At 42.7% G+C, this 25,804-nt stretch overlaps 1 protein-coding gene and 1 pseudogene across 2 annotated transcripts in view; both read left to right on the top strand.

Annotated features, from left to right (window-relative positions):
* Positions 1-25,804, top strand: part of GXYLT2 (glucoside xylosyltransferase 2) — a 173,541-nt gene that overhangs the window by 15,010 nt on the left and 132,727 nt on the right. For both annotated transcript variants that reach the window (XM_036428845.2, XM_045578262.1), the window contains exons 2-3: positions 3,376-3,568; positions 10,781-10,912. In XM_036428845.2, coding sequence (XP_036284738.1) covers positions 3,376-3,568; positions 10,781-10,912 — 325 coding nt within the window. The remainder of the gene's footprint in view (positions 1-3,375; positions 3,569-10,780; positions 10,913-25,804) is intronic.
* LOC118714000 lies at positions 9,128-10,040 on the top strand (annotated as a pseudogene).

Here is a 25,804-nt window from a genome sequence, read left to right on the forward strand (position 1 = left end):
TAGAATAATCCAAAAGTTCATATGCAAACAAAAGACTTCAATGGAGTGTTATTCAGCCATAAAAAGAAAATTTTACCATTTGTGATAAGATGATGGACCCAGAGGGCATTACACTAAGTGGAATGAGCACACAGAGAAAGGCAAATACCATATGATTTCACTTAAATGTGGAAGCTAGAGAACAAAATAAATAACAAACAGGAACAGACTCCTAGATACAAAGAACAAACTGATAGTTGCCAGATGGGAGGGGAATTGAAGGGCGAGGTGAAAATGGAGACAAGATTAGGAAGTTTGTATTGGTAGTTGGATGTGAAGTACAGCCTAAGGCTGTGGTCTTCAAACTGTGGCTCGAGAGCCACATGCGGCTCTTTGAACCCTTGAGTGTGGCTCTTTCACAAAATACCACGGCCTTGGCGAGTCTATTTTGAAGAAGTGGCGTTAGAAGAAGTTTAAGTTTAAGAAAAATGTGGCTCTCAAAAGAAATTTCAACGTTATTATTTGGCTCTGTTGACTAATGAGTTTGCCGACCACTGGCCTAGGGAATATAATCAGTAATATTGTGATAATTATGTATGGTGCAGATCTCTGTAAATTATGTAAATGTCTAACCAATATGCTGAACACTTGAAACTAATATAAAATACTATTGAACTGTAATAGAAGAAATTAAAAATAGGGGAAAAATAAGACAAAATTTTATGTAACATATTTTACCATTATTTAAATGTTTTTAAATAGAAAATAGAAGACTTTTGTTGAAGATTTAATTCATTTTACAGTCATCTCCAAATTATCCTCAGTACTTGATTTATTTAAATTATGAAACTCTGAAAACTGCCCCTGGAAGAGGAGTTTCTTAAACTTGATATCTTATTTGAGATCTATGATTTGGTTCCAGTAAGAGTGACTTAGGTCCATTAGAAGGTGATGTGTTGATGCCCACCTGCATCACTTTCTCTTTTTCTCTTTTATCAATACAAAATGCCAGCCTGATCTCGCCCCCCACGGCCCTCCCCTGGTGGCCAATTTGGTTCTGATTGTTCGCTTTCTATGCAAGTCAGCATCTCCAGCCCTATCTCTGGGCCTGATTGGAGAGGCGGGGCTGATCAGCAACAGCCCTGGAGGCCCCGAGAGAAATAGAGACGTGGCACCTGGGAAGCCTGGAGAGAAAGAAAGAGGCAATGGCTGGTCAACAGCTGCCATGGAGGCTGCGGATCAGACCCTGCCTCTCTCTTTGGGGCTCTCTCCCAGCATGATCCCCAGCCCCCTCGGCAGTCAGAACTGGGTCGCAGACTGCAGACTGACTTCTGGTGTTCAGTCAAGCCTTCCGTCAGTCATTACGGACCCTGGGTTTTCATATATTAGGATTATTAATAATGAACAACATTTGCTAATGACTGATTATTATAATCATGTTGCATTCATTTTCCTTATGCCCGTTTCATGTAGGGGCACCATTTCTCTCCATTAATACTAGCAGCAGATATGTTAGCAGCTGATTGCCACATTATTAGTCTTGTACATGATAATGCCTCCAAATGCAGGAGTAGTGATGCTGACAATCTGGATCTGCCAAAGAGGTGTTGTGAAGTGCTTAGAACATATGGATGGGGTTCAATTCTCCTCATGGTTTTCAGCATCCACGGGGGTCTCAGAGCATATCTGCCCCAGAGAGGGGCTACTTATACATGTTCTTTCCTGTACATACAAGCCCATGATAAAGTTTAATTAATAAATTCAGCCCAATGTACCTTGGTTGCGGGCACATCCCCAGTGGGGAGTGTGCAAGAGGCAGCTGAAGGATGATTCTCTCTCATCGATGTTTCTAACTCTCTATCCCTCTCTCTTCCTCTCTGTGAATAAATCAATAAAATATATTTAAAAATAAATAAATAAATGAATAAATTAATTCAGCCCAGTGAGAGACTAACAGCAAATAGAATAATTATAAAGATATCCTATATAATAAAAGGCTAATATGCAAATTGTCCCCTCCACTGGGAGTTTGACCAGGGGGCTGGCTGGCCATCCCCCCATCTGGCCTGCCCTGATCACCGGGATTGGGGAGGGCACCGACCCCACCGTGCACACATTCATGCACCAGCCTCTAGTACTGTAATAAAAGTTCAGTCTGTCTTTTTCTCAAAATACCTTATTGCGCTGCAGTCACTTTTGCACTCACAGGGGAACTGCCCCAGATATCAAGGGGAGGGAAGACGGTGGTCTTCACCGGGAGAGTGAACAGAAGTGGATAATCTAGGGAGAGACTTGGGACCTCGCTGCTGTCTTTTCCGGTGTTCACCAAAACTAGTGGGCTCGGAGGGACTTTCTGCATCCTGGCTCGCGGAGCATGCTCAGGAGTGATCGAATTAGGAAGCTGCCCAGCAAGCTCCACCCCGTCTTTAACTTTCCTTCTGGGGAAAGGAATAGGAGCAAATTGCCCTCCTCTCATGGGCAGTTTGCTGCGCTTCTCGCTGTGCTCAAGGCTCAGAAGGCAGGGGTCTCCGACGTCCAGGCTTCCCTGTCTGCATCTTTTGCTCGAGTACGTTAGTTCCCTTTGTCTCAGGACCGCTCCGGCCCCTTTCCCCTCTAGCCGGGACTATTTCTCAGTGCTGTGTTTGTGCGGGCATCACCCCCTCTTCTGGAACAAATCCTTTGTTATGATGAAATAGCAGGACTCTTGGATCCTAGTCCCGCTCAGCTGTTAACTGGGTATTTGATTTCTTGGTAATTTTCAGTTTAACTTGCCCCCTCTCCTGCCTGTTTCTCACTAATATCAGTTTCATACTGAAAGCTGAATTTCACACATACCCTCTGCCACCGTGAGTGGATGGCTAGATTTACGCCGTTTCTTCGTGCCTCTTCCAGCAGGTGTCGGAGCACTGTGTGGGCTCCTGTGCTCCCCTCCCGGACATGGTGCTTTCCCTTTGGATCCGTGGTCACGCACCCCCACCTCCTAACACCACCCCGATGATGGGATCACAAGTTGCTCATTTCACATGAGAAAAGCCATGTCCCACCCTCTTACTCAAGTTGCATTCAAATCTAATTTCCATGGCCTCTGTGAGGGGAGCTTCCCAGCCCCTGTTACAGCTGTCAAGGTTACGATGCTATTTCCCAGCGAGCCAGTGGTGCCGGCAGGCACCAGACAGCTGCGTGTTAGCATGGAAGTCTCAGACCCCTCCCACAGCCCTAACTGTGACATCCTGCCACTGCCAGGGTCAATGCTGGATACATGGTCTTGTTCTCTGAACAGTAAGAGTTGTCTGCTTATCACTTTGTAAATGAGCAGGCACATGTTTTGAAATGTTCCAACCACTTACTGGCTGTTTTTATAAGTTGAGGAATAGCTTTAACGTGTATCCCTTCCAGGAGACCCGGAGAGCCCAGGAGTTTCCATGCCGCGCTGCCCCCGAGGCTCTGGATGCACCTGGCTGTGGTGGCCTGCGGCAACCGGCTGGAGGAGACGCTGGTCATGCTGAAGTCAGCCGTGCTCTTCAGCCACGGGAAGATGCACTTCCACATTTTCACAGAAGAATCTCTGAAGCCCAAGTTTGATAAGCAGGTGAATTTGCATAAAGCACAGCATAATACGTGCGGAGTCAGTGGGCGCATTTTGGGAAAAGCATATCTTGTTCACAGATATATTTTGCTGCACATTCAATTGTGTGACCCTGCACCCTTGACTCTGAGCTGCACTGTCATTATCTGTAACACAGGGTGTCAGCCAACAGGGACTCGGCTCAGCACTGCTTCGATTATGCCAGGGCTGGTTCCTTCTCGAACCCTGCCCACTACACTCACTGTTGGGAACTTAAGCCAAGTCCCCCTTTATCCTCTGCTCACTAGACAGCAGGTCAATTCTTTCTCTGAGGCGGGGCAGTGGAGAAGCCACGAGTGGTTCGGGTTTATAAGGATGAGTCTTTATTGCAGGAGCCAGTGGCCACAGAACTACCAGACAAGACAGTTCTTTGCAGCAAAGCCCATACAGGCAGGCAGCTGCACACCAGCTGGTAAATACTTGTATTTCCCATAAAGCAGCATTAGTCTCTGTACCCATAGCTGTTATCTGAGCAGCCGCACGCTGCCTCTAAACCTAAAGCTTTACACAGCAATAGCACCTGCGCTGTCCCTTCGAGCTGCAGCCTCATGGCTTCTCTGGCTCAGCAGCTTCTCCTGCCTCCCTGCCCAGAACACTGGTGGGGTAACATGGCAGCTGTATCTGAGCTCTCTGGGAGCTCCTAGCCTTCCTTCATAGCAGTACCAGCTCTCAGCTCCGTCCGAACGCTCCTCTCTCCTGCACACATAGGAGCTGCTAGTACCGTACATCCTCTGTGCTACCGCCTCTCCTCTGAGCTCTCTCGCCTCTGCTCTGCCCAGCTGCTCTTTTGCAGGCTAACTGGTCAGAAGCCTGTGTATTAATGCAGAGAAAAAGCAGGCTAGCTGCCAACAGTGACATCAATTATTTGGGTTACAGAAAGGCACAGTATGTCCTTGCACCCGCTCGTGGTATCTTGGCCTTGAGCACCCCGATTAGACTTATCCTGGAAGAGCTTTGAACATCCTGGTATTTGAATAAGAAGGCCTCTGTGCTCTCATTGGCATGGTTCCCACACAGGGGTGATTACACCTGCAGAGAGAAGCATTGTGAGGATTAATTGAGATGATGCACTTAAAGCATTTGTCCCAGAGCTTGATCCCTCTTGGATTTATGAACATCGTTCTCACTTGGGAGACGGATAGTTTATGTTCATTGATGTACTCTGTAGTGTGTTATAAATAAATAATATATGTTAATTAAAGCAAATTCAAACAGTATAGGGGTTATAAACTAAATGTGCATCTTTGCAACCTTTGAGTCCTACCCAAGAAAGTATTAGAATTAGCAATTTAGAGTGATTCTTCTATATGTGTTTTTCCATATACAGGTGTGTGTATATGTGTGTTTATCCATGTGAGTGTGTATATGTATATACTGTATACATACATGTACTAGTACTGTGGTCGGCAAACTGCGGCTTGTGTGCCACATGTGGCTCTTTGGTCCCTTGAGTGTGGCTCTTCCACAAAATACCACAGCCTGGGCGAGTCTATTTTGAAGAAGTGGCATTAGAAGAAGTTGTTTAAGCTTAAAAAATTTGGCTTTCAACCGAAATTTCAATCGTTGTGCTGTTGATATTTGGCTTTGTTGACTAATGAGTTTGCTGACCACTGGCCTAGTATATAGGCACATAATAATGCATGCACAGTTATGTACCTAACTTAACATATATTTATTTTACAAAATCAGATTATCTCTCAGAGTTCTCCTGGAACTTGCTTTTCCTCTCCGGGTCAGGATCCCTACATTTCTGCATCAGCCTTTTCAGTGACTGCCTAGTAGTTAACTATGTGGCTGAGCCATCATTTATTTATTTATTTTTTTTGGGGGGGGACACAATTCATTATTATTTATTTATTTGTTTGTTTGTTTGTTTATTTTTACATATTTTATTAATTTTTTTGCCCCCCTCCCTCCCTCCCACACATCCCCTCCCTCCCCACAGTTTTGTGTCCATTGGTTGTACTTATATGCATGTATACAAGTCCTTCGGTTGATCTATTATCTCCTCCAGATCTTCCTCCCCTCCCCACTGTTATTTGACAGTCTGCCTGTTGCTTTACTTTCTCTATATCTGTCTCTTGATTCATCAGTTTATAATGATCTTTATCATCCACCAATGAGTGAGGTCATGTGGTGTTTCTCCTTCATTGATTGGCTTATTTCACTCAGCATGATGTTCTCCAATTCCATCCAGGTTGCTGCAAATGATGAGAATTCCTTCTTTTTTATGGCAGCATAGTATTCCATTGTGTAGATGTACCATCGTTTTTGGATCCAATCATCTGCTGACGGGCACCTAGGCTGTTTCCAAATTCTGGCTATTGTAGATTGTGCTGCTATGAACATAGGGGTGCAAATATCCTTTCTGATTGGTGTTTCTAGTTTCTCGGGATATATTCCTAGAAGTGGGATTACTGGGTCAAATGGGAGTTCCATTTTCAGTTTTTTGAGGAAACTCCACACTGTTCTCCACAGTGGTTGTACCAGTCTGCATTCCCACCAGCAGTGCACCAGGGTTCCTTTTTCTCAGCAACCTCGCCAACACTTGTCGTTTGTTGATTTGTTGATGTGAGCCATCATTTATGTGACTGTTTCTGTGCTGAGGAACAAATAGTGGTTCTTTAGCCAGCACGTGGGAGCGCATGGGCAACGTCCCTCCACTGTCCTGCCCGGTGCTCCTGCAGAGCGAGCTTTGTTTTCCCTGAAAGTCTATGAGTTCAGGATGTGAGGGACTTGCTTCCTGAGCCAGCAGTGCTGCCGCCTGCCAGGAGGTGAGACACGCCCAAGCAGAAACCTGTGACATCTTCTCCAAGAGAAGCCAGGGGAACAGATATTCTTAGGGATTTGAATGTGTTTGCAAAATGTTTTGAAAACTGAGTCAGGGGAAGGGAGAAGAATCATGGAAACATTCGTATCTGGTCTGAAGCTGTGGTCTGGAAATGATGGAAGTCATAATAAGCATTTGTCAAGGGTTTATGTTTGACTGTTACGTAATCCTCATAACAACACTTTGTAAAGGTAACAATCATGTTCCTATTTTACAAACTGAGTGACAAAATCTCATGGCCTTTCTGAGCTTCAGTTTTCTCATCTGCAACTTGGGGCCAGCGGGACTGATGGCCGAGATGACAGATCTGCGACGGAACCAGCCAGGCCAGGCTGCAGTGGCCGCTCTGGAGAATCCCGTGGCTGCTGTCTCTCGTGCAGACCAGCTATGCTCTGGTGCACCTGTGGAGCCTGTGCCTCCAAGCCCGTCTCACTCTGGAGAAGGGTGCATCAGGACTGCTTTTTAGTCCCTCTGCCTGACAGCAGCAGTCTTCTCTGCGCCATTCATTTGTCTAGAAGTGTTGCGAGGGGGCTGAGAAGTACTCCACATGCAGGAGGAGCACACAGGCCAGGAGCAAACATTTGTTACGCCTTGTACAGCACCTGCTGGACAAGTGCTTCCTGATCCCTCCTCATGCAGGAAGCTGAGGGAGAGGACAGAGCCAAACAAAATATAAGCTTCCACTTCACACAAGGTCAGGAGGAGTAAGGTGTTGCTGTGTGACCACGTATGTGGGCAGGTTATATTTCTCAGAGGCCCCCGTGTCCCACCTTCTGTTCCTCCTTCCCTCTGTTTTCCCTCCTGCACCGAGCCAGCCTGGCCTGTGTGGCCAGTGGCAGAGGGAAGAAGCGATGCTACTCCACTTCAGAACTAGGTTGAAAAGGTATGACCCCTTCCAACTTGTACGAATTCTCTTTCTCTCCTGATCCTTTTCTCTGGGGGAGCCAGCTGCTGTCAGCACCTTCCCTCGTTCCCCCAACTTCACTGGGCATGCATCTGCCTCCCATTGGCTGGCCACCAGGGAGAGTGAAACTGCAGCTTCCCGGTGAAGCTCCCAGTGATAGGCCTGTGGTGTCTGGCCTTCGCTCTGCTCCTTCCTGTTATTAACAACCAGCTGACTACGCGGGTCAGGATGACTGCAGCTCAGCCACTGGCTGCAGCCTCACAAGAAGCCTTGAGCCAGCACAGTGAAGCTCACAGGTTCCTGCCCTAAGGAACCCTCTGAGATCCATGCTTTTGGTGCTGAGCTGCTAGGCTATTATAAGGCAATAGCTAATACATACACGTCTATATACGTAATATGTATGTTCATATAAAATAGGGTATGAGACATGTAATGCTATGTGACATTGGAGCCTTGGCCATAGAAAGGAGATGGCTTCTGCTTGGTTCTTCTCGGGATGCCTCAACAGAGCCTAGCACTGCACTGTGAGGAAGCCCAGCTAGCCTGCATGAGAGACGACACACAGAGGTCCATGCAGAGGGACCAAGTCCCAGCCAATAACTCCTCTCTCCCACAGACATGTGGGCAAGCGAGCCTCCGGGTGATCCCAGCTCCTCCTTCCAGGCTCCAGTAGGGGCCCAGATATTGTGGATCAGGGTCTAGCTGCCCCTTCTGGGCCTTGTCCACACTCCTGGACCAGGGGACCCATGAGCATAATAAATATTGATACAAAATTACTAAGTTTGGGGGGAATTAGCAGCAATTTACATGGGTGAAATCATTGCACACATGTGAAGTTGTGCCACATTTAGAATTTTCTGATGCCTTTACCCATTTGATGGTTCATTTCCTCAGGGCTTTGTTAGACCAGGGAAGCACAACTAATGAAGGAAATTATACTTAAATGTTAAAAGTTGGGCAGGACCAATGGTGTCATCCCGTTTTTTTTCATACTCGGACTGTAGTGCCAGTTTTGATTTAAAATCTTGGCTTTTACACAAGTCACTGAATTTTCAGTTCCAATGTCTTTGTATCAAAGAGTTAACCAAACCCATGGCAGATGGGTATACAAAGGGACACATGATGCGTGCTCTGCTTATTGCAGAGTGAAGTGTGAAGTGGATCCGGTCATCTATATATTCTCTCATTCCACAAAGATTCTGGGAACATCTCCGACGTGGGCAGTGTGTTAGCCGAGGGTCAGCAGCGGTTTTCCTTAGCCACAGGGAAGGGGAGGGCAGGTTATGCCACTGCTCAGAGCTGTAAGTGCCAACACAGCAGCATTGTGCGAATACCCAAAGTCTCTTGTAGTAACTTCCTGGGAAGTGCAAAATCACATACCTCAGGGTAAAAAACAACAACAACAACAAAAAAAAACTACTCGCCATCATTATTCCTTTGGAAGTTGCATTGTGGGTGAGCTTTATTTAAGTAGAATTTAATTTAATTCTGCTTATATATGGTGATACTTACCTTGCACATCGTAGATCTTTAATATTTTAAAGTTTTATTTATCTTTGTCATCTCCTGAAATAGAAGCTGAAAATGACAGCTGGTTGACTTCCTGGACTCTCCAGGAAGTTTGGAATCAGTTATGGGATTTAGATTTGGCTCCCCTATGTTCCTACCCTAGACTCAGTATTAGGAAATAATGGGACACAGAAAGGGGGATGGCCATCGATCTGTTCTGGCAGGGACAGTGGGGCAGGGACAGCCCGTGTGTGTGTGTGTGTGTGTGTGTGTGTGTGTGTGTGTAGAAGAGGGCAAGGGGATCCTGGTCGGTGATGTGGGCCAGACAGTGGACGACCTCTACGCCACCTTCGTCAAGATGCTGCCGGACAAAGACTGCCGCTACACTCAGTATGATGCAACCTATGAGACCAAGGAGAGCAAGAAGGAGGACGTGGTGCTTATCTTCTGGACCCCTGAGTCTGTTCCTCTTAAGAGCAAAATGATCTACGCCAGCTCCAAGGAGAAACTTACGGGGATCAAGCATGAATTACAAGCAAACTGCTATGAGGAGGTCAAGGACCGTTGCACTCTGGCAGAGAAGCTGGGGGGCAGTGCTGTCCTCCCCCTAGCCTTTGTGAGCCCTCTCCAGCCCCCTGCCTGGAGCATTTGGCAGCCCCACACCTGCTTGTGGGGGGTTGCAGGCTGCCTGCCTTCTGCCAGACCGTAGGGCTGGAGGGATCCCAGCAGGGGGAGGGAAATCCCTTCACCCAGTTGCCAAACAGCCCCGCACCTCCTGGACCTTCCTTCTCCTTCCACTCCTGATGGTTCTGGCCTTCCCAGACAGCTTTTGATCTTCTGATTCCTCTTGGGTTGAAACAGACCAAGTCCTCCCTACCCCAGGCACCCCAGTTTTGGAGAGGGCCTGTATTTTTTTTTTAACGACACCCCTACTTGCAACCTGTTCCTCCCCCCGTCCCCCATTCCCATGCTGCTAACTTCTAACCGCAATGTGACTCTGCTTGTCTGTTCAGTTCTATGTATAAATGGAATGTTGTGAAGATAACCCTTCCCCATGTTGCCTGGTTCCCCTCCCCCTTTCCACCTAGTCTTGGCAACTCATAGAAGCAGGACCAGTAAGGGACCCTTAATTAAAAAAAAAAAAAAAAAAAAAAAAAAAAAAAGGAAGAAAAACAACAATAAAAAGCCTCACTCGAAAAACAAAATAAATAAAATGTATGACTACTCCCTTGTAGGTAATTACCTGCTTTTCTCTTACTGCTTTTAAGATTCTCTCTTTGTCTTTTGCCATTAGCATTTTAATTATGATGTGTCTTGGTGTGGGCCTCTCTGGGTTCCTCTTGTTTGGGACTCTCTGTGCTTCCTGGACTTGTAAGTCTATTTTTTTCACCAGGTGGGGGAAGTTTTCTGTCATTATTTCTTCAAATAGGTTTTCGAAATCTTGCTTTCTCACTTTTTCTAAAACCTAACTAAATATCAGCCATTATTTTCATGTCAGCACATATAGATCTATTTCATTTTAACTGTTCAGTAGTCCATTGCATATTTCTATAATAACGAATTAGGAGCATTTTGTTTGTTTCTAAGTGTGTGTGTCATTTTTCTTTTCTATAAAAATAGGTTTTGGTAAAAGTTCTGTATTTTTGCCTTTGAGGATTTGTCCTTACCACTTTCCCAATTTCCCTCTTGAAAATTTGCTCGATTTGTACTGTCCTCACCGTGTTTACGTGTTTCTCATCACCCTTGCCACCTTTGGAAGTTACTTTTTAATCATAGCAATGGTCTTTCCTCAGCGAGCATCAAAAGTGGCGACATAGCAAGGCTTTTTATGTAAGTTTCTGGAATATATTCCATTTGAGCATTCAGAAGCTTCAGGTGGTTTCCATATTTCTGGGGGTCTGATCACCCTCCCCTTGACTTCCATGTTTTTCAGTTACAGCAGTGGCCTGACTCGTATACGGAGAAGTTTGTGCACAGAATCTACCCCATCACATTTTCCACGGGAAACCCCCAGGAGTGGAGGAAGCTGTTCAAACCCTGTGCTGCCCAGAGACTCTTCCTCCCGGTAGGATCCCTGCTTTCAGTGAGGTGCTGCTTGAGGGAGAGTTGCTCCTGGAAATGGAGTGGGATTAACTAGAGCACATTTAGAAGCATTACAACTAAAATATGTCTTTTGGATCTATCTGTAGTCACTGATCTTAGTCTTCAGGGTGTAGAGAGAGAGTCCCTGTGTTTGAAAGGTTGTCTTTCCCAAAGATTGAGTGGCTGAGAGCACTCAAAGCATGTTTTGAATGATGGCTCTTTCTAACACATACCATTTATTAGCTCTGCCAAACTTCACAGCCCCTGTTCTGCACCTTAATTAGCTCTGTCAGCTTGACTCTCAATAAATATTAGCTTTGATTATTGTTATTTTTCTTTTAACAGTAACTACCACTAGATGCAGCCAGGCCAGGGAATAATTCAGAAAAGTTCCAGAATCTTGGTATAGCCTTTTGATTTTGAATTTTTTTAAGGCAATGAAATGTTTCAATTTCATTTTTAAAAATCCTAAATAGAAAAATTAGAACATATATAAAAAACCAAGACTCTCAAGGAGCATATTGAGAAAATAAGAGTACAGTAACCAGAAAACAGAGTGAGGTGGGAGTGAGTGAAGGGAAGAACTGTGTGCAGGGTAGGGAGGGGCTGTGGACTGGTTTCTAGCCTAGAAGTGGGATGATATAACGTGGTCATTGCACACTTACTCAGCTGGATGAACCTCATTGATTGCTGAGGCCAATCAATGATGACTTGTGCTAAAGTGGTTGCTTTAGAGATGGATTTAGAACCTGCTTGAGAAATAGAATTTGTTAGTTTTTATGACTGGCTTGTTGTAAGAGTTGAAGGAAAGTGAGGTAAGAGGGATTTCACCCAGATTTCTGGTCTGAAAAAGTTATCTGTTTGAAATTGCCAATATTAATTTATTTATGACCTACAAAAAAAAGCCATTTCTTATGGTTCAGTGATTGATGGTACTATTTAGAAATGGAAGAATCTAGATAAAAATCTGTTTTGGTAACAGGGGAGATGAATGTGATTTTTGGGGTGCCTGGGAGGCATCACATAGGGAAGTTTTACTATCTGTTGGTCTGATACCCTAAATGGCAGATAGGGTTTTTAGTATTTCTTACACAGAACCTGTGAGAACAAGATTCTCACAGGTTCTGTGTAAGAAATCTGACAACATGTATAATCATGATTATACATGTTGTCAGATGGGATTAAATGTATTAAAATGGGGGTAAGAAAAAACAACCTCAAATTGACACTAAATCTCTAGGTTGGTGATTTTAAAACTAAATACCATTTAAGAAGATGAGAAAAAAATTGTCAGATTTCTTATAGTCTTCATTTTGTATATAGCCAAATTTACTGTTGGAAAATTGTCTCTCCAACCTATCCAAAAAATATTAGCAACAGCTGAAACCGGTTTGGCTCAGTGGATAGAGCATCGGCCTGAGAACTGAAAGGTCCCAGGTTCTATTCAAGTCAAGGGCATGTACCTGGGCTCCAGTAGGGGGTGTGCAAGAGGCAGCTGATTGATGTTTCTAATTCGCAACACATTTTCTCCCTGACCTTGAATTAAAAAAACACACAAACAAACACAAACTTACCACATGATGGTTTTTATTCATCCAGCTAAGTAAGTGTTCAATTTTCAATACCAAATTGGTTCTGGCATTCGCTTTTGATAATGAAAACTAGAGGTTCTTAAAAATAATAGAGATTGTGATTGACGGGATCCCTTTTCTGAGTCATATCATAATAGCAGATTATGAACTTGACATTTTTGGGCATCAGAGAGATGCACAAAATTTAGGTGATGTTTTCTTTGAAATTTATCTCTAAAAAACCAAATCAGGTGTGCTGCTAAAGTAGCACAGAGAAGACGGAAATCCTAAAGTATAAACATTCTGCAGGTGGTTGGTCAATTGACTGAGAAGCACAGCCTTACCCATTTTTCTGAAGGGGTCACACTTACCTCACACCCTTTCTCAGGTAAGATTCTCATACTATGAGAATGATCAGAGCAGAAGTCTTTGCACTCAAGATTTTCAAGTGCAATCACTGGAATTTAGGTCTCACCAAGCCAGAATATTTAAAGTCCTAAATATCAATGGACATTTACTATTCTAGTTCTGTGAAGGAAGGTCTTAAGAGCAAGACCATTACTGGTGTACACTGAACTTCAGATGGCTTGATTAAGCCCTCCAAGCTGCAGGTAATTCAGAAGCTTAAAGTATTTATAGTAAAATGATATGCCAATTACAAATAAATAAAAATTGTTCATTAAAATTTATCCTGGAGGACTTTTTCCTTTTCCATTAGAAAATAATTGAGTTTCATGAATTCACATTACTTTCCCCCCATTTAATAAGAATTAGTGAGATGTTTATAATGGATTTATATATTACTAGAGGCCAGGTGCATGAATTCATGCTTTGGGGGGATCCCCTTAGCTCGGATTGTGCCCTCTTGCAATGTGGGACTCCTCAGTCCTTACTACCTGCCTGCTTGCTGCTCCTTACTGCTCAGCTCACTGCTCCTTAGCGCTGCCACAGAGGCAGGAGAGGCTCCCACCACCGCTGCGTTTGCCAGCTGTGAGCCCAGCTTCTGGCTGAGCACCACTCCCCCTGTGGGAGTGCACTGATCACCAGGGGACAGCTCATAAAACTGGTTGTTCTGGTCGATCTGCCATAATGGTGCTTAGGCTTTTATTATATAGACTAGAGCTGGTGTCCCTAGCCCAGCCTGCACCCTATCCAATCTGTGACCCCTCAAGGAATGTCTGACTGTTCATTTAGGCCTGATCCCACCAGATAATCAGATATCTCTCTCACAATCCAGGACTGCTGGCTCCCAACTGCTCCCCTGCCTGCCTTCCTGATTGCCCCTAATTGTTTCTGCCTGCCAGCCTGATTACCCCCTAAACACTCCCCTGCCAATCTGATCAAAGCCTAACTGCTCCCCTGCCAGCCTGTTTGCCCCTAACTGCCCTCCCATGCAGGCCTGGTCGCCCCTAACTGCCCTCCCCTGTAGGCCTGGTTTTCCCCCTAATGCTGTCCCCTGCAGGCTTTGGGTTCCCCCTCCCCCCAACTGTTTTTCCCTGCAGGCCCAGTCACCCCCAACTTCCCTCCTCTGCTGGCTTGGTCACCCTTAACTGACCTCCCCTGCTGGCATGATCACCCCTAACTGCCCTCCCCTGAAGGCCTGGTCCCTCACAATAGCCCTCACCTGCTGGCCATCTTGTGGTGGCCATCTTGTGTCCACATGGGGACAGGATCTTTGAACACATGGGGGCAGCCATCTTGTGTGTTGGAGATGGTCAATCTGTATCTTACTCTTTTATTAGACAGGATAGAGGCCTGGTGCATGGGTGGGGGCCAGCTGGTTTGCCCTGAAGGGTATTCTGGATCAGCGTGGGGGTTCCCCTGGGGCATGGGGCAGCCTGGGCGAGGGGCCTGTGGTGGTTTGCAGGCCATCCACGCCCTCCAGTCACCCAAACAGAGGCCCTGGTATCTGGGATTTATTTATCTTCTACAATTGAAACGTTGTAGCCTGGAGCGAAGCCAAGCCTTCTGCTCGATCCTAGGTGGCTGCCATTTCTGTTGGGATTTATTTATTTTCTATAATTGAAACTTCGTAGCCTGGAGTGGAGCCTTCAGCTGGCTAGGGCTGCAGAAGCTTGGCTTCCTCCATTGCCAGGGGCAACCTTAGCCTCCTACTCTTTCCAGCTTCATGGCTGCTGCCATTTTTGTTGGGATTATCTTCTATAATTGAACCTTTGTAGCATTGAGTGGAGGCCTAGGCCGGCAAGGGCAGGTGGAAAGCTTGGCTTCCTCCATCGCCAGGGAAACCCAAGCCTCCTTCCTGCTCTCTGTGGCCACAGCCATCTTGTTTGGGTTATTCTCTCATGATTGGCTGGTGGGCGTGGCTTGTGGGTGTAAGGGAGGTACAGTCTATTTGCATATTACTCTTTTATTAGATAAGATGTTACACACTATGCCTATTTGGTTACAAAGAACCATGTCCTCAATAATGTACTCCACTGCGGATCCTAGAGATATGTAAAATATGACTGAGGTCATTGGGTTAGAGAGTCTGCAGATACTTGGCCATGTGAGTTAGGTTATGGTTAAGGCACTATACAGGCCTCACCCAAGGAGAAAGGCTTTTTAAACCAAGTTTCAATAAGTTCCAAGATTATAATAATGTCTGGTATCTTTCTGGATCCCCACACTTGTCTGAAGCACAAGCATCCATGTTCAAGGGGGGAAGAATATATAGTCCAGATAGGATAAAATTGCTTATAGTCTTGACCTATAAATTTGTCTAAGAGTTTTCTTTTTTTAATAATTAAAAAAAATTTTTCTATTACAGATGGCATGTATTATTATATATTTTAGGTGTATACCTCATTGATTTTCCAGACATTACATAACTTACCAACTTATCATCCCAATAAATCTCAGACCCATCTGACATCATACATAATTATTAGAATATTATTGACTATATTTCCTATGCTGTACTTTATTTTTCATGACTATTCTGTAACAACCAATTTGTACTTCTTAATTCTTTCATCCTTTTCACCCATCCCCCCAGCAATGTTTTCTGTATCCATGAATCCATTTCTGTTTTGCATGTTTGTTTGTTTATTTATTTTTTTAGATTCAATTGTTTATAGATATATATTTATTTTATTATTCATAGTTTTAATTTTTTTCTTCTTCTGAAAGAAGACCCTTTGACATTTTATGTAATATGGATTTTGTGGTGATGACCTACTTAGCTTTTCTTGTCTGGGAAACACTTTACATGTCCTTTGATTCTAAATGAGAGCTTTGCTGGGTAAAATAGTCTTGGTTGTCAGGTCCTTGCTTTTCATCACTTTAAATATTTTTTGTGAATCCCTTCTGGCCTGCAAAGTTCCTGTTGAGAAATCAGCTGACAGTCATATGTGCACTTCCTTGTAAGCAACTGACTGCTTTTCTCTTGCTGCTTTTAAAAGTCTCTTTGTCTTTAATCTTTTGCAATTTAATTGTTTTGATGTAGGTCTCTTTGGGTTCCTCTTGTTGGGGACTCAGAACTTTCTGGAATTGTATGTCTATTTTCTTGACCAAATTATGGAAGTGTCTTCAAATAGATTTTAAATTTCTTGCTCGTTCTCTTCTTCTTTACAAACAGCTCTTAAATATTAACAGAAATCAGCAATCACTAGAAATTTGAAGAAACCCTCTAATAGGACAGATGTCAAAACAAAAGGAAAACATCAACTTAGAAAAAATACTATGTATACAATGAATAAAACTTCTAAAGAAATTATCACTAGCATTCTCAGAAATAAAATAAGATAATATACGAAGACACAAGATTCTGTAAAAAAAAAAGAAAGAAAGAAAGAAAGAAAGAAAAGAAACAGGATTAAACATAAATTCTTTTAAACTCAAAATATGATAACAGAAATTAATAACTCAATAGAAAATATTGAAAGAAAAGGCTGAGGAAATCTTTATAAAAGTAAAATTAAAAGAAGAAATAATTAAAACTAATTCAATAATATCAATAAAATGATCAGAAAGTTAGAAGATAAGTCCAACATCTCAACAAATAAGAACTTCGGGCTATAGCCAGGTTGGTTGGAGTGCTGTCAAAGATTGTGGGTTTGACATCCAGTCATGGCACATGACTAGATTGTGGTTCAATCCCAGATTGGGTTGCATACAGAAAGCAGTTGATTGATGTTTCCCTATTTCCCCCTCCCCCCCTCTTTTTTTTCTCTCTCCTCCTTCCTCCATACCTCTCTCTCTAAAAATCAATAATAAAAACATATTCTTGGGTGAGGATTAAAAAAAAAATAGGGGTTTTGGGAAGAGAGAAGAGAGAAGACAATTGACAAAAAGCAACTTTAATAGTAATTAAAGAAAATTTTCCAGACTAAGAGGACACCAGTTTCAACCAAAATACTATCATATTATATGAAATACAAAAGACATACTGCATCAGGAAAAATGATTTGAACTATCAGGGTGGCAATATAGAAGCCTTCTGAACTCCCCTCCTTCCATGGACACACCAAATCTACAGATACATACAGAGGAATTCCTTCTGAAAGAAATCTGGAAATTAGCTGGAGGTCTCCTATACATTGGGCAAATAAGAAAATACCCGCATCAAAATGGGTATTGGAACATCCTCAACTATGGGAGTCAGTCAGGGGGGAAAAGGTGGTTTGTACAATCATAAACGTTTGAGAGATAATCAAGAGGTTGGGCCATGCTGATGAAAAAGGTTCATTTTTCTACATAAAACTATTTTTTCAAGAATAGGAGAGATGGCTGTTTTATCAGCTGTACAGAGATAACAAAAAATGAAGAAATTGAGAATATATTCCAAATGTAACCTCCCCCCCCCAAAAAAAATAGACCTTAATGAAATGAAGATAAGTTTGATAAAGAATTTAAAACTACAGAGAAACCAAGATGGCGGCATAGGTAAACATCAAACTGCTGCATCACACAGCAATTTCAAAATTACAAATAAAAGACAAAACAGACATCATCCAGAACCACAGGAAGGCTGGCTGAGTGGGAATTCTATAATAACTAGAAGGAAAGAGAAAAGCACACTGAGACTCAGAGGAGCTCCAGAAGGCAGAGGTATGGAGGTGTGCACGTGGAGAGGGCTGGCAACTTAGTACAGAGCTGGCTTTCTCAATCGGGAAAGAAACAAAAGCTCCTGACTGCTCTGAACTCTAGTTCTGAGCGAGATTCTGGAGACCCAGACTCATACGGGGAAAAACTAGACTATCTGGAAGTGGGTGAAACTTGAGGGCAGCTTTCTCTCAGCGGTGCTTGCAGCGATTACCGAGGGACACTGAAACTCAGGGGTCTCTTAGAGCAGGGCTGATGGGAAGCCATTGCTGTCTGATTCACCCTGAGACTCCACCCCATCGAAGCGGAGGCTTTTGCAAGTCTTGTCTCATAAGGGTGTATCCAGGACAGAAGGCTTCCCAGCATAGACACAGCTGATTCTCACAGCCAATTGGCCTGGAGGTCAGTTCTCAGTGATACCAACAACAATCAAGGCTTAACTACAAGACTGTGCACACAGCCCACAAAGGGGTGCACCAAGAGTGTCCACTTCAGGTTACTGGGGAGGCAGAGCCACTGGGCCATATAGGACACTAGCACACAAAGCTTCTATATCAACTCAGGAAAGCAGCCAAAATCTAGACAAAGAAACAGGTCACAAATTAAAGAAACGGAGGAAAGCAAACTATTGGATATAAAGTTCAAACTACGGTTATAAGGTTTTTCAAGAATTTTCTAGAAAAGGCCAATAAATTTAGCGAGGACAGTGTGGGGGACACCTCAGGGGATGTCTGACTACTGGTTTATGCCCAAGCAGGCCTAAACTGATGGTCATACATCTCTCTCACAATCTGGGACTGCTGGCTCCTAACCACTCACCTGCCTGCCTGGTCACCCCTAACTGGCTCTGCATGCCTGCCTGATTGCCCCTAATTTCTCTGCCTGCCTGATCCACCCCTAACTGCCCTCCCCTTCTAGCCTGATCTCATCCCCAACTGCCATTTCCTGCCTTATCACCCCTAACTGCCTTTCCTTGCTGGCCTGATCTTGCCCCAACTGCCCTGCTCTGCTGGCCAATTTGGTTCTTTTTTTCTTTTTTTTCTTTTTTTTCTTTTTAATAAATCTTTATTGTTCAGATTATTACAGGTGTTCCTCTCCCCCCACCCCCCATAGCTCCCCTCCACCTGATTCACCACCCCACCCCATGCCCTTACCCCTTCCACTGTTTTTATCTATAGGTGTAAGATTTTTGTCCAATCTCTTCCCGCACCCTTCACACCCTCTTCCCCCTGAGAATTGTTAGTCCACTCCCTTTCTATGTCCATGATTCTATTATATTCACCAGTTCATTTTGTTCTTCAGATTTTTTATTCCCTTAATTTTTAGATTCACTTGTTGATAGGTATGTATTTGATATATTTTTGTTGTTCATAATTTTTACCTTTACCTTTTTCTTCTTCTTCTTCTTAACTCTTTATTATATAGACCACATGTGTCAAACACAAGGCCCGCGGGCCAAATCCGTCCCGCCAGGCCTTGCAATGTGGCCCGCACCTCGCTGTCATCACTGCACTCAGCTGCGTTTCCATCACAATGACAGTTTATGACTGTTCAGTAAACCATTCGGCCCGCGATTTAGGCTGGATTTTAGATTTTGGCCCCTTCTCTGATTGAGTTCGACACCCCTAATATAGACTAAAGACCCGGTGCATGAAATTCATGTATGGGGGGGGGCAGTCCCTCAGTCCAGCCTGCACCCTCTCCTATCTGGGATCCCTCTCACTATTCAGGACTTCTGGCTCCCAACTATTCACCTGCCTGCCTTTCTGATTACCTCTAACCACTTCTGCCTATCAGCCTGAACACCCCCTAACCACTCCCCTGCCAGCCTGATTGATGACTAACTGCTCCCTTGCCAGCCTGTTTATCCCTAACTGCCCTCCCCTGCAGGCCTGGTCACGCCATACTGCCTTCCCCTGAAGGCATGGTCCCTCCCTCCCCCCCAACTGCTCTCCCTTGTAGGCCTAGGTCCCTGCCAACTGCCCTTCCCTGCAGGCTTGATTGCCCACAACTGTACTCATTTGCAGGCCTGTTTTCTCCCAACTGCCCTCCTCTGCTGGGCATTTGTGGTGACCATCTTATGTCCAAATGTGGGCAACTATCTTGTGTGTTGGAGTGATAGTCAATCTGCATATTACTCTTTTATTAGATAGGATAGAAGCCTGGTGCACGGGTGGGGGCTGGCTGGTTTGCCCTGAAAGATGTCTCAAATCAGGGTGGGGGTTCCCTTGGGGTGTTTAGTGGCCTGGGCGGGGATCCTGTGGTGGTTTGCAGGCTGGCCATGCTCCCTGGTGAACCAAGCAGAGGGCCATGGTATTTGGGATTTATTTATCTTCTACAATTAAAACTTTGTAACCTGAAGTGGAGCAAAGCCTTCTGCTTGCTCCAAGGTAGCAGCCATTTCTGTTTGGATTTATGTATCTTGTATAACTGAAACTTTGTAGCCTTGAGTGGAGGCCTGGGCCAGCCAGGATGAGTGGAAAGCTTGGCTTCCTCCATCACTAGGAGAACCGTAGCCTCCTGCTCTTTCCAGCTCTGAAGCTGCCACCATTTCTGTTTGGATTTATGTATCTTCCTCCATCGCCAGAAGAAACCCAAGCCTCCCTCCTGCTCTCTGTGGCCACAGCCATCTTGGATGATTTTATTTGCATATTTGCTCATGATGGCCTGGTGGGCGTGGCTTGTGGGTGTAGTGGAGTGATGGTTAATTTGCATATCACTCTTTTATTAGATATGATAGCCAAGATATAAAAACAACCAAAATGTTGTATATATATGGTACACATATACACATATACAATTTCACCATAAAAAGGTGAAATCCTGACATTTAGACACCATGGATGAACCTTGAGGAAATAAGTCAGATGGCTAAACAAATACCATATTATTTCACTCATATGCAGAATACAAAAACAAAAATAAAACAAACAAAATCCAAAAGATAAACTTATAGAGGCAGATAACAGATAAGTGGTTATCAGAGGAGAAGGGGACCTGGAGAGAGGATGCAATTCAGGGGTCTTCAAACTACGGCCCGCGGGCCACATGCGGCCTGCAGAGGAGTCTGATCCGGCCCGCCAGGTTTTTTGGGCAGTGAGCGCAGCCGAGGTGTTACAGTAGGAATTAGTAGTTCATATAGTCCGGCCCTCCAGCTCTCTGAGGGACCGTGATCTGGCCCCCACTTTAAAAAGTTTGAGGACCCCTGCAAGGTGGTCAATTGTATGGTGATGGTTGGGAACTAGATTTTATTTGTGGTGAGTACAATGTGAAATTATAATGTCACATACCTGAAATGTACACAAAGTTATAAATCAGCATTACCATAATAAATATATATGTGTATATAAGTATACATTTGATAAGTTAGCTTCTTTAAATCCAGGGAATTTAAAGTAAAAAATTCTGGTTTTGGTATAAATATAATATTGGAACTTAAAATTTTTATTTATTTATTTTTAATTTAATTAATCCTATTGTTCAGATTATTACAATAGTTTCTCCTCCCACACCCCATAGCTCCCCTCAGCCCAGTTCCCTCCCCATCCTCTGCCCTTATCTCCCCCACACTGTCCTCATCCATAGGTGTATAATTTTTGTCCAGTCTCTTCCTGCACCTCCCCATTTCCCTTTCCCCCTGAGAATTATCAGTCCACTCCCTTTCTTTGCTCCTGATTCTATTATATTCACCAGTTTATTCTGTTCCTCAGATTTTTTATTCACTTGATTTTGGGGTTCACTTGTTGATAGATATGTATTTGTTGTTCATAATTTTTATCTTTACTTTTTCTTCTTCCTCTTCTTAAAGAATACCTTTCAGCATTTCATATAATACTGATTTGGTGGTAATGAACTCCTTTAGCTTTTTCTTATCTGTGAAGCTTTTTATCTGACCTTCCATTCTGAATGATAACTTTGTTGGATAAAATAATCTTGGTTGTAGGTTCTTGATGTTTATCATTTTGAATATTTCTTGCCACTCCCTTCTGGCCTGCATAGTTTCTGTTGAGAAATCAGCTGACAGTGTATGGGTACTCCCTTGAAGGTAACTAACTGTTTTTCTCTTGCTGCTTTTAATATTCTCTCTTTGTCATTTGCTCTTGGCATTTTAATTATGATGTGTCTTGGTGTAGTCCTCTTTGGATTTCTCTTGTTTGGGGTTCTGTGAGCTTCCTGGACTTGTAAGTCTATTTCTTTCACCAGGTAGGGAAAGTTTTCTGTCATTATTTCTTCAAGTAGGTTTTCAGTATCTTGCTCTCTCTCTTCTTCTGGCACCCCCATAATTCTGATGTTGGTACACTTTTGAAGTTGTCCCAGAGGCTTCTTACACTATCTTCAAATTTTTGGATTCATTTTTCTTTTTGCTTTTCTGGTTGAGTGTTTTTTGCTTCTTTATATTTCAAATCTTTGACTTTATTCTTGTGGTTCTCTAGTCTGCTGTTAGGTCTCTGTATAATATTTTTTAATTTACTCAGTGTATGTTTAATTTCTAGTTGGTCCTTTTTCATATCATCAAGGTTCTGGCTAAATTAATTGGCCTGTTCTAAGAAATTCTTGAAAAACCTTATAACTGTGGTTTTGAATTATATATCCAGTCCTTTATTTTTCTCCATTTTTCTGTTCTTTTTTCTTTATTGGTTAAGATATTACATAGGGATAATAACCCTATGTAATAACTTAGCCCTATCCTCCCGCACAACTCGTTCCCTTAGTGCCCCAGTGTCTTTGTCCATTGGTTATGCTTATATGCATGCATACAAGTCCTTTGGTTGATCTCTCTCCCTCCCCCCTCCCATGCCTTCCCTCTGGGGTTTTATGGTCAAGAGCTGGATGGACAGGGGTCAGAGTAGCTCTGTCCAGGGAGGGAAGTTCTGGCAGATGCCATTGTCCCCTAGTTGCACTCTCCTTCCACTCAGCCAGTGTGCAGGCAGCTTCTCATCTGTGTTGTAATTTACCTGACAGCCTGTGTACTCTCTGATGGTCCTCTGAGACTCCATTCCATTCAATCACTTGTCTGGCCCAGCTCTTCCCATAGCTCCTCACAGGCTGCATCAACTGGTGCAGCAGACTCATGCAAAGTGTTACCGGAGAATCAAACTTCTCTGTTGCTTGAGGGAGCAGAGTTCTTTTTCTTTTTCTTTTTTTTATATAAGATATTATATGTGCACATATCTAACCATTGGCCCCACCCCTACCCCACTCCCCATACATGCCCACACCACCCAGTGTTTTGCATCCATTGGTTATGCTTATATGCATGCATACAAGTCCTTCGGTTGATTTCTTATCTCCCCCACCTCTCCCTAACCTTCCTGATGTAATTTGACAGTCTGTTTGATGCTTTAATGTCTCTGTATCTAAATTTTTGTCCATCAGGCCAAAGCCGGTTTGGCTCAGTGGTAGAGCATCGGTCTGCGGACTGAAAGGTCCCAGGTTCGATTCCAGTTGGGGGCATGTACATTGGTTGCAGGCACATCCCCAGTGCGGGGTATGCAGGAGGCAGCTGGTCGATGTTTCTCTCTCATTGACTAGCTCTCTATCTCTCTCCCTTCCTCTCTGTAAAAAATCAATAAAATATATTAAAACAAACAAACAAAAAAAAAAAAACCCTAAGCATTTATAAAATAAATAAATAAATAAAATTTTGTCCATCAGTTTATAATGTCCTTTATTATCCATAAATGAATGAGATGATATGGTATTTTTCTCTCATTGACTGGTTTATTTCACTTAGCATTATGTTCTCCAGTTCCATCCAGGTTGCTGCAAATGGTAAGAATTCCTTCTTTTTTATGGCAGCATAGTATTTCATTGTGTAGATGTACCATAGTTTTCTGATCCAGTTATTTGCAGAAGCTGTTTCCAAATCTTAGCTATTGTAAATTGTGCTGCTATAAACATAGGAGTGCATATATCCTTTCTGACTCGTGTTTCCAATTTCTTTGGATATATTCCTAGAAGTGGGATTACTGGGTCAAATGGGAGTTCCATTTTCAGTTTTTTAAGGAAACTCCATATTGTTCTCCACAGAGGCTGCACCAGGCTGCATTCCCACCAGCAGTGCACGAGGGTTCCTTTTTCTCTGCATCCTTGTCAGCACTTGTTGTTTGTTGATGATAGCCATTCTGACAGGTGTGAGGTGATACCTCATTGTCATTTTGGTTTGCATTTCTTGGATAATTAGTGACTTTGAGCATGTTTTCATGTGCCTCTTGGCCTTCCTTCTGTCTTCTTTTGAAAAGATTCTATTTAGGTCTGTTGCCTTTTTTTTTTTTTAATTGGGTCATTTATCTTCCTTTTATTAAGTTATATAAGTTGCCTGTAGATGTTGGAGATTAAACCTTTATCAGTGATAACATTTGCAAATATGTTCTCTCATGTAGTGGACTTTCTTGCTGTTTAGTTGATGGTTTCTTTTACTGTAAAAAAGCTTTTTATTTTGATGTAGTCCCATTTGTTTATTTTCTCTTTAGCTTCCATTGCACTAGGGGCAGTATCAGTGAAGAAGTTATTTCGGCATGTGTCTGAGATATTGCTGCCTGTGGTTTCATCTAGTATTTTTATGGTTTCCCGTCTTATGTTTAAGTCCTGTATCCATTTTGAGTTTATTTTTGTGTATGATGTAAGTTGGTGATCTAGTTTCATTTTTTTTTTTTTGCATGTATCTGTACAATTTTTTCAACACCTTTTGTTGAAGAAACTGTCTTGGCTCCATTGTATGTTTGTGCCTCCTTTGTCAAATATTAATTGAGCATAGTGGCTTGGATCAATATATGGATTCTCTATTCTATTCCATTGGTCTATATGTCTGTTATTGCGCCAGTACCAGGCTGTTTTGAGAACAGTGGCTTTGTAATACAGCTTGAAATCTGGTATTGAGATCCCTCCTATTTTATTCTTCTTTCTCAGGATTGCTGTGGCTATTTGGGGCCTTTTTTTAAATTCCAGATGAATTTTTGGAGAGTTTTTTCTAGGTCTGTGAAATATGCCATTTTATTTTAATGGGGAGTGCATTGAACCTAAGACTGCTTTGGGTAGTATGGACATTTTAATGATGTTGATTCTAGTAATCCATGAATACGGTATGTTCTTCCATCTGTTTACATCCTCTTCTATCTTTTTTTCAGTGTCCTGTAGTTTTCCACGCATAGGTCTTTTACTTTCTTAGTTAAGTTTATTCCTAGGTATCTTAATTTTTTTAGGTGTGATGGTAGATGGGATTACATTTTTAGTCTCTCTTCCTGTAAGTTCACCATTGGTGTATAAAAAATGCCATTGATTTCTTGGTGTTAATTTTGTATCCTGCTACATTGCCAAATTCATTTATTAAATCTGTTAGTTTTTTTATGGGGTCATTTGTTTTTTTATGTACAATATTATGTCATCTGCAAATAAGGACAGCTTTGCTTCTTCTTTTCCAATTTGAATGCCTTTTATTTCTTCTTCTTGTCTAATCACAATGGCAAATTTTTCCAGTACTATGTCAAACAGGAGTGGTGAGAGTGAGCATCCCTGTCTTGTTCCTGTTCTTAGAGGGAATGGTTTTAGGTTTTGCCCATTTAGTATGATGTTTGCTGTGGGTTTATCATACATAGCTTTTATTATGTTAAAGTATGATCCTTCTATTCCCACTTTGTTGAGAGTTTTTATTAAGAAAGAGTGTTGAATTTTGTCAGATGCTTTTTCTGCATTAATTGATGTGACTATATGGTTTTTATCTCTCAATTTGTTTATGTTTGCCGGAAACTTTTTGTTGACTGCTTTAAGTTCTTCCATAGTTATTGGCCTATTGTTTTAATTCTTCTTGATTGAGTTTTGGAAGGTTGTATTTTTCTAGGAATATGTCCATTTCCTCCAGGTTGTATAGTTTGTTGGAATAAAGTTGTGCATAGGATTTTCTAACAAGCCTTTGTATTTCTGTGGCGTCTGTTATTATTTTACCTCTTTTATTTTTGATTTTGTTTATTTGGGTCCTCTCTCTTTGCTTCTTTGTGAGCCTGGCTAGAGGTTCATCAATCTTATTTATCCTTTCAAAGAACCAGCTCTTGGTTTTGTTTCTCTTTTGTATTTTTCCTTTGGTCTCTATGTCATTTATCTCCACTCTGATCTTTATTATTTTCTTCCTTCTGCTTACACTAGGCATTTATTGTTTCTCTCTTTCTAACTCTTTGAGTTGTAGGGTTAGGTAATTTATTGCCATTGTTTCTTGTTTGTTTGTTTTTTTGTTTGTTTGTTTGTTTTGTTTTTTGCAGTAGGCT

Source organism: Pipistrellus kuhlii, unplaced genomic scaffold (assembly GCF_014108245.1).
Source record: "Pipistrellus kuhlii isolate mPipKuh1 unplaced genomic scaffold, mPipKuh1.p scaffold_m20_p_93, whole genome shotgun sequence".
NCBI lineage: Eukaryota > Metazoa > Chordata > Mammalia > Chiroptera > Vespertilionidae > Pipistrellus > Pipistrellus kuhlii.